The sequence below is a fragment of the Piliocolobus tephrosceles genome, chromosome 13 (assembly GCF_002776525.5).
Source record: "Piliocolobus tephrosceles isolate RC106 chromosome 13, ASM277652v3, whole genome shotgun sequence".
Taxonomy (NCBI): domain Eukaryota; kingdom Metazoa; phylum Chordata; class Mammalia; order Primates; family Cercopithecidae; genus Piliocolobus; species Piliocolobus tephrosceles.
Genome location: NC_045446.1, coordinates 123,146,470 through 123,158,964, shown reverse-complemented (window position 1 = coordinate 123,158,964; position 12,495 = coordinate 123,146,470). Strand labels below are relative to the sequence as shown.

General features: G+C 46.9%; 2 protein-coding genes across 3 annotated transcripts in view; one reads left to right on the top strand and one right to left on the bottom strand.

Moving 5' to 3' along the window:
• Window positions 1–6,423, bottom strand: part of VPS26B (VPS26, retromer complex component B) — a 22,782-nt gene extending 16,359 nt beyond the window's left edge. The window contains exon 1 of the mRNA XM_023185907.3: window positions 5,682–6,423. Within this exon, the coding sequence (XP_023041675.1) occupies window positions 5,682–5,904 (223 nt within the window). The 5' untranslated portion in view covers window positions 5,905–6,423. The remainder of the gene's footprint in view (window positions 1–5,681) is intronic.
• Window positions 6,424–6,496: 73 nt separating this feature from the next.
• Window positions 6,497–12,495, top strand: part of NCAPD3 (non-SMC condensin II complex subunit D3) — a 67,600-nt gene continuing 61,601 nt past the window's right edge. Inside the window, exons 1-3 of one of the 2 annotated variants that reach the window (XM_023185906.2) lie at window positions 6,497–6,737; window positions 7,023–7,161; window positions 10,288–10,442. In XM_023185906.2, coding sequence (XP_023041674.1) covers window positions 7,098–7,161; window positions 10,288–10,442 — 219 coding nt within the window. In that variant the 5' untranslated portion in view covers window positions 6,497–6,737; window positions 7,023–7,097. Of the gene's footprint in view, window positions 6,943–7,022; window positions 7,162–10,287; window positions 10,443–12,495 lie in introns of both variants that reach the window. The other variant, XM_023185905.2, reaches the window with a different exon arrangement.

The following is a 12,495-nucleotide window of genomic DNA, read 5'->3' as shown; positions in this document are numbered from 1 at the left end:
CACCTCTGGGCGGCCCACACCTTGCCAGGCACAGCTCCGCTCCAGTCCCACCAGCAGCTTGTTAAGGAGGCCAGAATCAATCCATCTCATCTTGATGTGCCTCTTACTTAAGTGTTTCAAGGGCTAATGAATTAAAACACAGAAAGCCCCTGGAGTTTTTAAAAGTATAGGCTTGATTGGTATTAATGGGCTTATTAAAACCTTAAAAAAAAAATCCAGATGATATCTGTTGGCTTTGGAGTACAGGGATGTTCCTGCCTGCCCTCCTCCGCATGTCTGACCTTCTAATTATGTTTGGTTTATTTAACCCCATTAGTCTCCGAGGCGGCCCAGGTCTGCTTTCTAACCCTCACCGGTGCTCCCCAAAGGATTCCAGCTCAACAGTGGTCTCTTCTTCTCACAATTACAGCTTTTCCTTGCAGTGATCTTCAGAGACTACTGCATCTTTCTAAAACCGTGGGCCATTAGGGTGACTAGGTCTTAGACCTTTCTATCCCATGGGCCTGACCCAAGAGATGCCCTCACCATGTTTGCTGGCACTGTGAGAACACAGACCAAGCCACTGGAGAAGTGTCCTAGGCACAGGAAGCATCCCAGTGTGGCTCAACAACTCGCAGAGGATTACAGAAAAACGTCCACCACCTAAGAGAATAAATAAGGTCTTACAGTCTCAGGGGCAATGTTCAAACTGCCGCATCTGAGCAGTGATGCAGGACCAAATGGACCAGAGGTCTGACAACCACGTTCTTACACGCAAGGGGAAATCAGTTTCAACTTGGCACGGGAGAGTGTGCGGAAAGAAAGATGTAAAGGCAGGTAAACTGACATCAGCTTTAAGGCTTCCTTATCCCCGTTCCCCCAGTGAGGATGCAGCCCCAGCGGGGACACGCCAGCTGGTGAGTCACCGAGTTCTGAGTGGCCTTGATGGACAGCTACATGTTGCTCATCAGTGCCTCCTCCGTAACCAAGGCAGGAAGCTCAGCCGCTCAACCACCAAAGCAAACCTGAATTCTGTCTTTCTTTCATTAAAATAACTCTTTCTTATCTGGGAGGAGATGAGGGAAAAAAAAACAAAAAACAAAGAATAGTTTCTGTAAATTCTTAGATCTGACCAATATATCCATTTGACAAATATTTACTAGGCAGTTTCTATGTGCTAGCCATTGCACTAACAATCGCTGAAGGCAGTCCCTGGATCTCAGGTGCTCAGAAATTAGTAAGAAAGACAGACAAGTTGAAAAAGAAGTCGCAACCTTGTCATACCCTGCTTGAAAAGAGGTATTAATGAGGCCTCTGGAAGAACAGTGGAGGAAGCACTTAAGTCAGCCTGGGGAAGTCAGAGAAGACTTTCTGATGGATGTGATGTTAGCTAGGCTTTGCAGGAGTAAGAACTTGCGTGGAAGGTTATATCTTGCAGAAAGATGTTATTATACAAAGGGAAAATACCAAGATTCTAGAAAAAAAGGATAGTTTCTGGAACCTACAAGTGGTGAGAGTGAAGGGCTAGGGGGAGACAAGACTGGAAAGAGAGGCAGGGCCAGAGCAGGAGGGATTTGGATATACTTTCCCCCATTAACCAATAGGGAGGCGAGAAGAATTTTAAGGAAGGACTGACAATGATAGAACTGCCTTTAAGAAACTTCATCCTCACAGAAAATGACCTGAAAGGGGAGGAAGACAAAGGCAGGAAGACCAGTTAGGAAGCTGCTACATACAGAAAATAAAAGGCAGTGGCATTGAGAATAGAGAGGAGACAGCTGGTTTGAGATATACTGCAGAGCTAGCAGAGAAGGCCAAAACTTAGCAGCCAACTGCACGTGTGGGAGGAGAAGCCAAGACTTCAAAATGACTTCTAGATTTCTGAGGCTAAATGATTCCAGGTGACATAGGCCGAAATGGGAGAAAAGGAGAAGTAGTGGGGCTGTGGCTGGGGCAGAGGCAGAGAGGGGGTCTGTGTTTGCATATGTTTCTGAGGCACCTGTGGGGTATCCCAGTGGACATGTCTAGCAGACAGCTGTAAAGACGTGTGAAACTCGGAAGAGAGGTCGGGTCAGGACAAAGAAACAGTCTGGGAGTCATCAGAATATAATTCACGGGGCTCAGCACAGTGACTCATGTATGTAATCCCAGCACTCTGGGAGGCCAAGGCAGGAGGATCGCTTGAGTTCCAGACCAGCCTGGGCAATAAAGAAAGACCCTGTCTCTACATAAAATTTAAACAATTAGCTGGGTGTGGTGGCATGCACCTGCAGTCTCAGCTACTTGAGAGGCAGAGATCAGAGGATGGCTTGAGCCCAGGAGGTTGAGGCTGCAGTGAGCCGTGCTCATGGCACTATACTCTAGCCTGGGTGATGGAGTGAGACCGTGTCTCAAAAATTGTTTTAAATAAAAAATAAAGAAAATAAGTCATCGGTACAGATGAGACTGCCACAGCAAGTGACAGGATAAACGTGACACCTCTGCCTGCCTCCAAATCAACAAGGGAGAGGGACAGAGCTCAGTGCTATCAACTTGATCACTGCCATATCCACCCTGTCAGCCAGACCTCAGAACAGACCGAAGTTCCACCCATTTCGCACATAATCAAAGAATGCAATGAAGGAGAAAACCACATAACCGCAACTTCAGCAAACTCACTCACTGGCCTTGCTCTGGTGCCCCAAGTTCAGTTCACAATGACTGACATAGGTGTATGACACAAATACTTCACAACATGCTTCTTTCGGGGAACCAGGAAGATAAAATAGGAGGAATATAAGAGTCTAAGAAAAGTCACTCTGTGCTTCCAAATAGACTGGTACATCTTTACTCCCTGTCAATGTGTGCATTTAGGAACACAGACTCCCTTTTACATCAAATAGAACTACAAAGGTTATTCTAATGCCTTGTTCTTGATCAAGAAATACATTCCAAAGCTAAAGAAGAAGAAACATACTGTCCATCATTCTGTGTTATTCTATTTCCATGCCCTTATGTAACCATGGATAATCGTGTGTGAACAATATACTTTAGCACAAAGCTGGGATTGGTTCCATCTACAACACCAACTGAGACTGGCCCATGTGGTCAAAGTACGAGATTTAAGGCAAAGGGTTGAAACATGCACTCCCTATCAGTAGACAGGGCGATCTTATTCAGGTAAAACAGGTATAGGAGGAAGAGCAGCAAGCCAGTGAGTGATAACTCAATTTGTGAAATGGAAACATTTTGCTACATCAACTACCACAATTTTATAAAGGAACCCTCTACAGGGGTCACGCATGATCCCCTGGCACGCCCAACATTCTCATCAAGTGATTTTATTTTCCTTGCTTGATAGCTGAGAAAGCTGAGGCCCAGAGAGTGACTAAATTCCCCCAAAGTCTCATGGTCACCTCAACCCAGGGTGCCCAAGGGCCCAGGAAGAGTTACCAGTGGAAGCAACAAAAGGTTCTTAGAAAATTCAGCAGGGATGATGGATGTCCTGGGAGTAAGGAGTTAGACAAGAAATCAGGTGGGGCAGGCACAGCAAGCAGCTTCTTCAACTCCCTTTCATTTAGACCAGAGGAAGGCCTTGACACCATTCGTAGAACAGCTCATTTCACACTGTCTGGGGCAGAAGACACTCTGGATTATCTTTCACATACTGGCAAGGTACCACCACCTGGGAGTGACGGTGTAGACACAGATTAAACATGCCTGTCAACACTATTATTATGGAGCCAAAGAATCAATGCAATAACTTTAAAACTGCTACTAAAAAATACCCTTTCTCAGTAGGCAAGGATTTCTCCACTAGTTACTATGCTTAGCATAATATGCTTCGGACTCATCCTGTTTATCCCAGGGTTCTTTATTAGAGATGATTTTACCCTCCAGGGGATATATAGCAATATCTCAAGACATTTCTGTGGTCACGAGTGGAGGCTGCTATGGTTGTCTGCTCAGCAGAGGCTAGGAATACTGCTAAACATCTAGGACAACAAGCCAAACGACGCCAGATATCACACTGCTGCTACTGAGGAACCCTGCCATCTACCCCACCACTGAACCCAGAAGTAGGAAAGCAGAAGGCATGGAACTCACTCTTCAGCCCCTTTTCTGGTACACTAACAGGTCTTTCATATTCTGGCTTTAAAGTAACAACAAAGAGCTTCCTATAGGATCAGTCCGTCTTCAACCTGATTTCATGTTCTTAAATACCAGAGGCAACATGCTTGAGGCTGAGCAGTGAACCCAAGAGCCAGGCCACAAGGCCTCCTTTTCGCAGGGTTTCCCCTACCTGTGTCTCAGTGTTTCCTGACTCTGAAAAGGAGAGGGCAAATTCTTTGCTAAACTCTCAGGATATGAGAGAGAGTTTAACAAAGATTCCCCAAGGAAGTCTCTAAGAACAGAGTTATGCATGCAGCGTGTGGTCTAGGTATGGATTCTCTACCAGAGCTGTGTAGCTCACAGAGTATTTACTGTGATTCTACTCCTAACCTAGCGACAAAAACACTTATTTTAAAAGTACCCACACATTTTAATAATACACAAGAGTCTAAATAAGGCTTAGAATTGGAGACAACCCAGTCTTGACTAGGAGCTTCCCAAATCACTTTACTATTACTGCCTTTTACTGTCCAGTTCTTATTTGTTTGTTTATTTTTTTGAGACAGGGTCTTGCTGGTTGTCACCCAGGCTGGAGTGCTGTGCTGTCATCACAGCTCACTGCTGCCTGGAACTCCTGGGTTCAAGCAATCCTCCCATCTTAGCCTCCCGAGGAGCTAGGACTACAGGTATGCCACCAAGCCCAGCTAACTAGGAAAATTTTTGGGGGGTAGAGACAGGTCTTGCTATATTGCCCAGGCTGGTCTCCAACTCCTGGCCTCAAGCAATCCTCCCACTTCAGCCTTCCAAAATGCTGGGATTGCAGGCATCAGCCACTGTGCTTGGCGCTGTCTAGTTCTAATGACTAATAATCATGTTTAAAGCATTGAGAAACTCTAATCACTTAATTGTGGTTTTTGGAAACACCATTTCTTTGTCTTTAAAGAGAAAATGTGGTAACTGAAAACTCGCATTCTAATAAAGAAGTCTAAGAAACGCAGCTAGGTAGTCAGATTTAGACTGAAGATTACGGGTCTTCTTTCTGGAAACATGTACAAGCATAGGTAGTCCAGGGCTGAGGTGAGATAAGAGAGAACTGGTTAGCTCTCACACAACACATCTAAAGAGAAAAACGGGTTGGTGGGGGCGCCGGGAAGTGGGGCTCGGTGGACCAGCCTCACTTTGCGTCTGGCAGTTGCAGATGACGGGCGATGGGAAAGCCAATATTGACAGAGCGGTCTCCCCCTAACAAACCCACCTGCAGGCTACGGCCAGAGCACCTCACTCAGAAATCCTGGCAAGAAGCAAAGCCAAGTGCACGCTGGAGACAATGGGGAGAACCCATAGGCAAGGCACCCATCCCACGAGGCACAGCAGGGTGCTTCCTCCCGCCCTCGCCGTCCCCATCTCCCTGGCAGCGCGCTGTCACTTTTGGCAGGAGGACAGTAACGCAGGGGGAGTCGCCCGCAGGGCGGGACTTGTAGCTGAACCCCAGGCCTCAGACTGCAGTTGACAAGCGACTGTGACAGGCCTCGCCGGAGCTGGGCCCTGAATCACCCTGCTCCCCGGCCGGCTGTCGGCGCTGGGGGACGGGGTCCCCGGGGTCGACTCACCGATCTGCCCGATGAACTCGATTTTGATGCCCTGGTGCTCCAGCCGCTTGTTGGGGTTCTTGAGGGCAAGGCTCACCTTCCCGGAGACAGTCTCCCCGTCGTAGAAGAGGAAATATTTCTCCTTCTTCCCGTCCTCTGTCTTGTGCTCGGCCCGCTTCCTACTCTCCGCATCGTTCAGAAGGATTTCCACCTCCACGCTCTGCCCGAAGCCGAAGAAGCTCATTGCACCGCCGGGCCGGGCGGGTCTGGGTAAGGACCGCTCCCTCGCACCGGGGCGCGGGCTGCCCTAGGTAAGGAAGGCCAGAGGGCCCTACGCGCGAGCGCGCTCGGCCGCCGCGGCGCTGCCTGGCTCAGCCGCTGCCACCGGGCAGTGGGCGCCGACCGACAGCCGGCTCCACGGGGGAGGGGCACGGCCGGGGGAGGCAGGCGGCTGCGGGCTGCGGCGCCCGAGCAGCAATGCACCGAGGAGCAGTGCCCTGCACCGAGCCAGTCCCAGCCAGTCCAGCAGCCGGTGGCAGTGGGCGGGCGAGGGTCGGCCGTGCAATGCTGCGGGAGGGCAGCGGCACAGGGCCAGGTGTGCTTGGCCTGCGCGGGCCGGGTGGGGTCCAGCGCCGAGCAGCGCTGAGAGCTGCCCAGCCTCCGGCGGTGCAACCCACCGAGGCGCTTCGGCGGCTCCGGGCGGGGGAGGGGGCGGGCGAGCTCCAGCCCGGATGCGCTGGAGCGGCGGCGCGCATGCGCACCCCCTTTCTCCGTGCCTGGGCCTCCCGGCCTCCAGGAGGACTGCTCGCTGCGCATGCGCAGGGAGAGCGCGGCCGGCGCTCCCGCCGTCGGCATGGCAGCTGTTACTTCGCTGGGACGGGCTCTGGGCCCACGCGTGCCGCGCAGTCCACGGAACTGCAGTCGTCTTCCCGGAGTGCTTTCGGCTACTTTTCCCTTATTGCTTTAGCTCGATACACGTTGGGCTGCCTTTTCCATTCGGATATTACGCGGTTCCAGTGCTGTCTGACAGGAAAGGCAGCCCTTTGACACGCGAAATGTCGCCTGACGAGGGCAAAGGTGACAGTTACTACCGGAAGTACCCTGTCTTGGATACCCTTTAGATTCCCCCACTAAAGAAAAACGAAGCGGGAAAAACGCTGTTAGGGTTTAACTCAGGCCCTGGCTCCTGGAACGAATTAGCGGAAAAGTCACCCGCCGGAGCCTTGTTTGGCTTCCACTTTTCGGCCCGCCCAGTTCTCTGAGCGTGCGGTCGACGACGCAGGTGATTGGTTGAGCGAATGGAAACGGCTGGGTGCGGTGATTGGCCGGTGGGAAATTCTGTACGTTGTGATTGGTCCGCAGGAACGACTCGGCGCGCGCGCGGGAGCGAGCTTTGAAAGTTGAGCACGGCGGCGGCGAGCCGGTGGCCTGGGGATCATGGTGGCGCTGCGGGGCCTTGGTAGCGGCCTGCAGCCCTGGTGTCCGCTGGATCTTAGACTCGGTGAGCAGACGCAGCCGCGAGGCCCGGGGGCCAGGGCGGGGGTCCTTTGCGTGCCCAACGACGCCTAAGCCCGGGCCGTGGTGCGGGTGGGGGCGGGGTGGGGGCGCCCGGCTGTCGGCGGTGCCTGGGGTCCCCGGGGCCGTGCCAGGTCAGGATTACGGCCAGCCAGGTTTCCCGTGGGCGTTCCCGTTTGGTGTTAGCAAGCCGGCCAGGCCACGCTTAGTGTAAACGAATGTTGGCCAGTCTCTTCTAGCGCTTGTGCATCTGTTTTCTCGGCCTTCCCCTTCTTCCTGTGCACCTCTTCGTGCACCTATCTATTCTTACCTATTCAGATGGTTTTAAATTGCAAATCTTTTTCTTCGGCCAGACTTACTTCTTGAACTTCATGTTCATAAGTTCAACTGGATGTCTCACATGCAGACATCATCAAACGTCACATGAGTGAAAATGGGATTCCCAAAGCCTGCTAATGGCACCATCCAAGCCACCAACCCAGGAGTCATGGCATTTCTGCTTCCCCTTTCATGCCTGCCACCACTGTCCTGCCTCCGAGGTGTCTCAGGGCCGACCCGCTCCATTCCTGGTGCTACTGCCTTCATCATAGTCAGCCTCGAGCAATTGCAGGAGTATTTTAGCTGCTTTCTGATGTTAACTGTGCCAGCCCATCCCCCACACTTTTGCAGACCGACTTTTGAAAACATAGCTTTGAATGTGTCAAGCCTGTACAGCTTTAATGTTTCTCCTTTGTTTCCTAAATAAATGACCAGATCCTTGGCATACTTTATAAGTCTTTGCCATTCTCTCCAGTTTGATTTTTCAAGAGCGTAACCTTTGGAATCAGACACATCCATGTATTACCGTGCAAGTTACTTCTTGCTAAACCCCTGTTTTCTGATTTGTCAAATGGGGAGTACAATATCTACCTCACAGGGATTTTTGTAAAGATAAATTTTGTACCTGCCACATAATTGCTGAATAGATACTAATACCCACGAGCAAACTGTGTTATAACAATTTTGTTCATTTCAAAACACTTTAATTTCTTTCCCTTTGTGCTTTGTTACACTGTGCTTGCTGGGATGCACTTTTCTGCATTTATTTGCCTGGCAAAACTCTTCACATTCAGGTCCAATTGAAGCATCATCTTATTCCTCTGCCTCTTCCTCTTCCTCCAGTAATATTCCCTATTAAGCTCTGTAGCGTTTTACATTTTACATATCTCTTATTTTAACACTCATCCATTGCAAAAATAATAAACATCATCTATTGACTGCTTTTTATGTGGCTAGCACATTGTTAGGGCCTTTATACACGTTATCTTTCACAAAAATCTTGTATTTCCAATGATGAAGGAGAGGCTGATTACGTGTAAGTGATCAAGTCAGGATATCTGCCTTGTTCTGACTCAAAATTCAGTGCTCTCTTTTCTACCCTAGGCTGCTTTTTTTGGTATCCTAAGTGTGAAATGTTGAGATCTTTGTGGACAAGAACCCTCTAGTATACATCTTTGTATCCCTAGAAGTATAAGTAGCTTCCCTAGTATTTTCTCAGAGTGTTTGTTGAGTAAGTAAGTGATATATTTCTTCCTTTTCTTCCATCCTAAGTGGAGTAGTGGAGCAGAAGTTACCTGCATTCGACAACTGAGAAAATAGGTAATGAGGGATTTGAATAGTGTAAAGATATTGAGGAAAAAAATCTAACTCAGTGTCTCCTGTACTCTCAGTCAGCAATCAACACTGAAGACTTCTGTGACCAAATGGTAGATAACAGGGCCAGTTACTGCCATCCAAATTAGATCTGATGGTATTTAGAGTAGGGAACGATTATAAGCAAAACCAAAAGAAGGAGTGAGATAACTTTTTCTGTGGTCTATAATGACCTTTAAAACATTACTGGAAATTTAGAAAGATAAAATTGTGTTTTTCAGATCTTCTTTCAGGCAGCATATTGCATGTCTTTGGAAGGAATGCTGTGCACAGCCACTTAGGGTACAGAGACTCCCTCCTCCAGGGTCAAGTTCAAGTGACAAAAGATGATGAGCAGATTGTATTCTAGGGATGGATCTAGTTGAGTGTAAGGCCTTTTATTTTCATTTGCTGAGTGCATTGTAATGCTCCATCTCTGTTTTTTCTTTATTTATACCTTGCCCAACTTCTCTAAATCAGCGGTGAGCAAATACTTTTAATGCTAATTTGAAGGAACACCTGATTAATAATTTGAGATGTCCACATTTCCATCTAGTCCTAATTTTAGTTTGGGAAAATAACAATGAAAACACTGAAGAAATATAGTTTATTAGAAAAGAATGGGAAGGAGAGGTGGATGGATGGGGAGGGATACCATTAGGAGAAATAACTAATGTAGATGAGGGGTTGATGGGTACAGCAAACCACCGTGGTACGTGCATACCTATGTAACAAACCTGCATGTTGTGCACCTGTACCCAAGAACTTAAAGTATAAGTTAAAAAAAAAATTGTTTATCCAAAAAAAGAAAAAGAAAAGAATGGGAAGATTTAGAGTTAAAAGAGATTGATAAGGAATCCAGCCAGCATGCCGTCTTAATATCCCTCCTCTCAATGTGCATTCTTTCAGTGTATTTTAAAGTCACCAAGGATTTCTGTGAGTCTGAATCTGGCTTGCCTCCTCTATTTTAAACTTCCTGGGGAAATTATGTCTGTTTTTTAAATGCTACATTATTGTCCAAGGGCCCAATACATTGCTATATATTTTATTTCCACTTATTAACTTGGTTATGATATTTTCACAGAGGAACATCTTGGGCAGTCTGGTTAACCTCTGTTTCTTCTCTAGATTGAACAAATGGGAAAGCCTGATCACTAAATGTTTTGAAGTGTCCTTTCCCAAAATTCTTATATCTTAAAAGTGTTTCCTTCTTTATATTCTTAGAAGATGATTAGCTTAATAGCTAGTGTCAGTTGTGATTTAAGATTCTCTTAACCTTTTCTGGTTTTCTTTTATTATGCTACACCTATATTATTAAAACAAGTTAAATGTGAACTGTGACTAATAAACTTTTTTCCTCTTGAACATACCTGGAATCTAAAGTGATTAGTTTTTTTACTTGTTACGGAGTACTTACAAATTTCATTGCATTTTCCCCTAGAATGGGTTGACACAGTGTGGGAACTGGATTTCACAGAGACTGAGCCTTTGGATCCCAGCGTAGAAGCAGAGATCATAGAGACTGGATTGGATGCATTCACAAAACTCTATGAAAGCCTTTTACCCTTTGCTACTGGAGAACATGGATCTATGGAGGTAAAAAAATAAAAACAAACTAGCCAAATTTTGGTGTTAGCAGTAGAAGATGAAAGTCATTATAATCTAAAGCTTAGCTTTCTTGGTGTACAATTCACAGGGAGTACAATATGAGTAACATAAAGAATACGGTTAATTTATTGAAATATCCTAAGAACTTTCCTCCAGAAGGTTCAAGGTACTCGTCTGATTTTTTTTTTTACGACACAACCGTTTTTTACAATAGCAAATTAAAGGAAAAGTATAAGGCCAGGTGTGGTGGCTCACGTCTAATCACAGCACTTTGAGGGGCTGAGGCTGGCCAATTGCTTGAGCTCAGGTTGAGACTAGCCTGGGCAACATGGCAAAACCCCATCTCAGAGGGAAAAAAAAGGAAAAATATAAAGGCAAAAACAAGAAAACTAGACCTTGGAAAATGCAAATAACAATTCAGACACGCCCTTAACCTTAACTTTAAGAAAATCTGCGGCCAGGCACAGTGGCTCATGCCTGTAATCCCAACACTTTGGGAGGCCGAGGCAGGTGGATCATGAGGTCAGGAATTCAAGACCAGCCTAACCAAGATGGTAAAACCCCATCTCTACTAAAAATACAAAAATTAGCTGGTCGTGGTGGCGTGCGTCTATAATCCCAGCTACTTGGGAGGCTGAGGCAGAGAACTGCTTGAACCCAGGAGGCGGAGGTTACAGTGAGCCAAGATCGCGCCACTTCACTCCAGCCTGGACGCCAGAGCGAGACTCTGTCTCAAAAAAAAAAAGGAAATCTGATATTACTAAACTGAGGAATGACTAGTTGAATTAACAGGTTTGTCCAAAAAGTTCCTGTAAATACTGAGTTATATCCAATACATAGAAATATAAATTATTATTTAGGTTGTTAGTTTTCAAAAAAAACCAAAGGGTTGGGAAACAGAACAAAAGCTAATTGGATATTAACATCTCTGAAACATTTAAATGAACAAAAAAAATTTCACTTCCAAGTTTCACATCACAAAATTAAATCATCTCATTAAACATTCCTTCAGCATAACGCTCAGCACTGCCTTAAGTACCTGAGTTGGCAGTAGGGATTAAGAAACGATCTCCCTAGGTTGCGGTCCCCCCAGGGACCTCAGGGAGGAAGAGTGGACATTTGAACACGAGCCAAATTAGGTCCAGCAGCCACATGCAGCTGCAGGGGGTGGAGGGTGCAGTGCCACTGGGCATTTGGGCGCCTGGAAATATTCTGCAAACCACACTGTGAAAAATGCTCCAAGAGAGGTGCAGATTTGTTGCATAGGGTGTGAAAAAGGGAGCATGGTAGAGTTGGGAAGGTTCCAGAAAGAAAGTGGCCAGCAGTGAATCTTCACAGATGACTAGCAGAAGCTTGGGTTGTAAGGCAGTCCCAGTGAAGGAGCCACCCAATGGGAACAGGCAGGAATTGTCAAGAGGCACACAGAAAAAGTGTGCGGTGGGGTGGGACAGTAAGGTAGAGTGAGGGTAGGTCATGGGCAACTTTACGTGAGGTTCAGCAGTGGAGTTTGAACACATTTGGTAGAGTGTGTGTGAGGTTTTGTTCTAAGCTTCATGCATGGATTAACTCATCTAATCCTCACAAGCAGCCCTGTGTGAAAGAGAGCTCTGGTGAGCAGAGGGTTTAGGGTCGTGGATCAGCCTGGTGAGTGAAGTGGAGGTGCAGGTGGCGTTAGGAATGAGGATGTGAAGGCAGGAGATGATTTCTTTTTTCCTTTTTTTTTTTTTTTACAGTGAGCAATAGATAAGTAACATGAATAGATCTGTTTTAAGCAGATGTTCTTGACAGTAGGTGGATTGAAGTGGGAAAAAATTGTGTTCAGGGAGAGCCCTTGAGAGATTGTATTGGTGATCCAGGTGTTAGTAGTAGTAATGGCATGGTCCGGAGTTACGATTTTGGGAACTGGAAAGGAAGACTAAAAACTAGCGACATTTTGGAGGTAGAATTAATAGGGCCTTGTGAACTAGGAAGCCTTTGTGAGATATCTTAACGACGTGGTGTCAAGTGTTAAACTGACTGGGCGTAGAGAGTTACAAAAAGA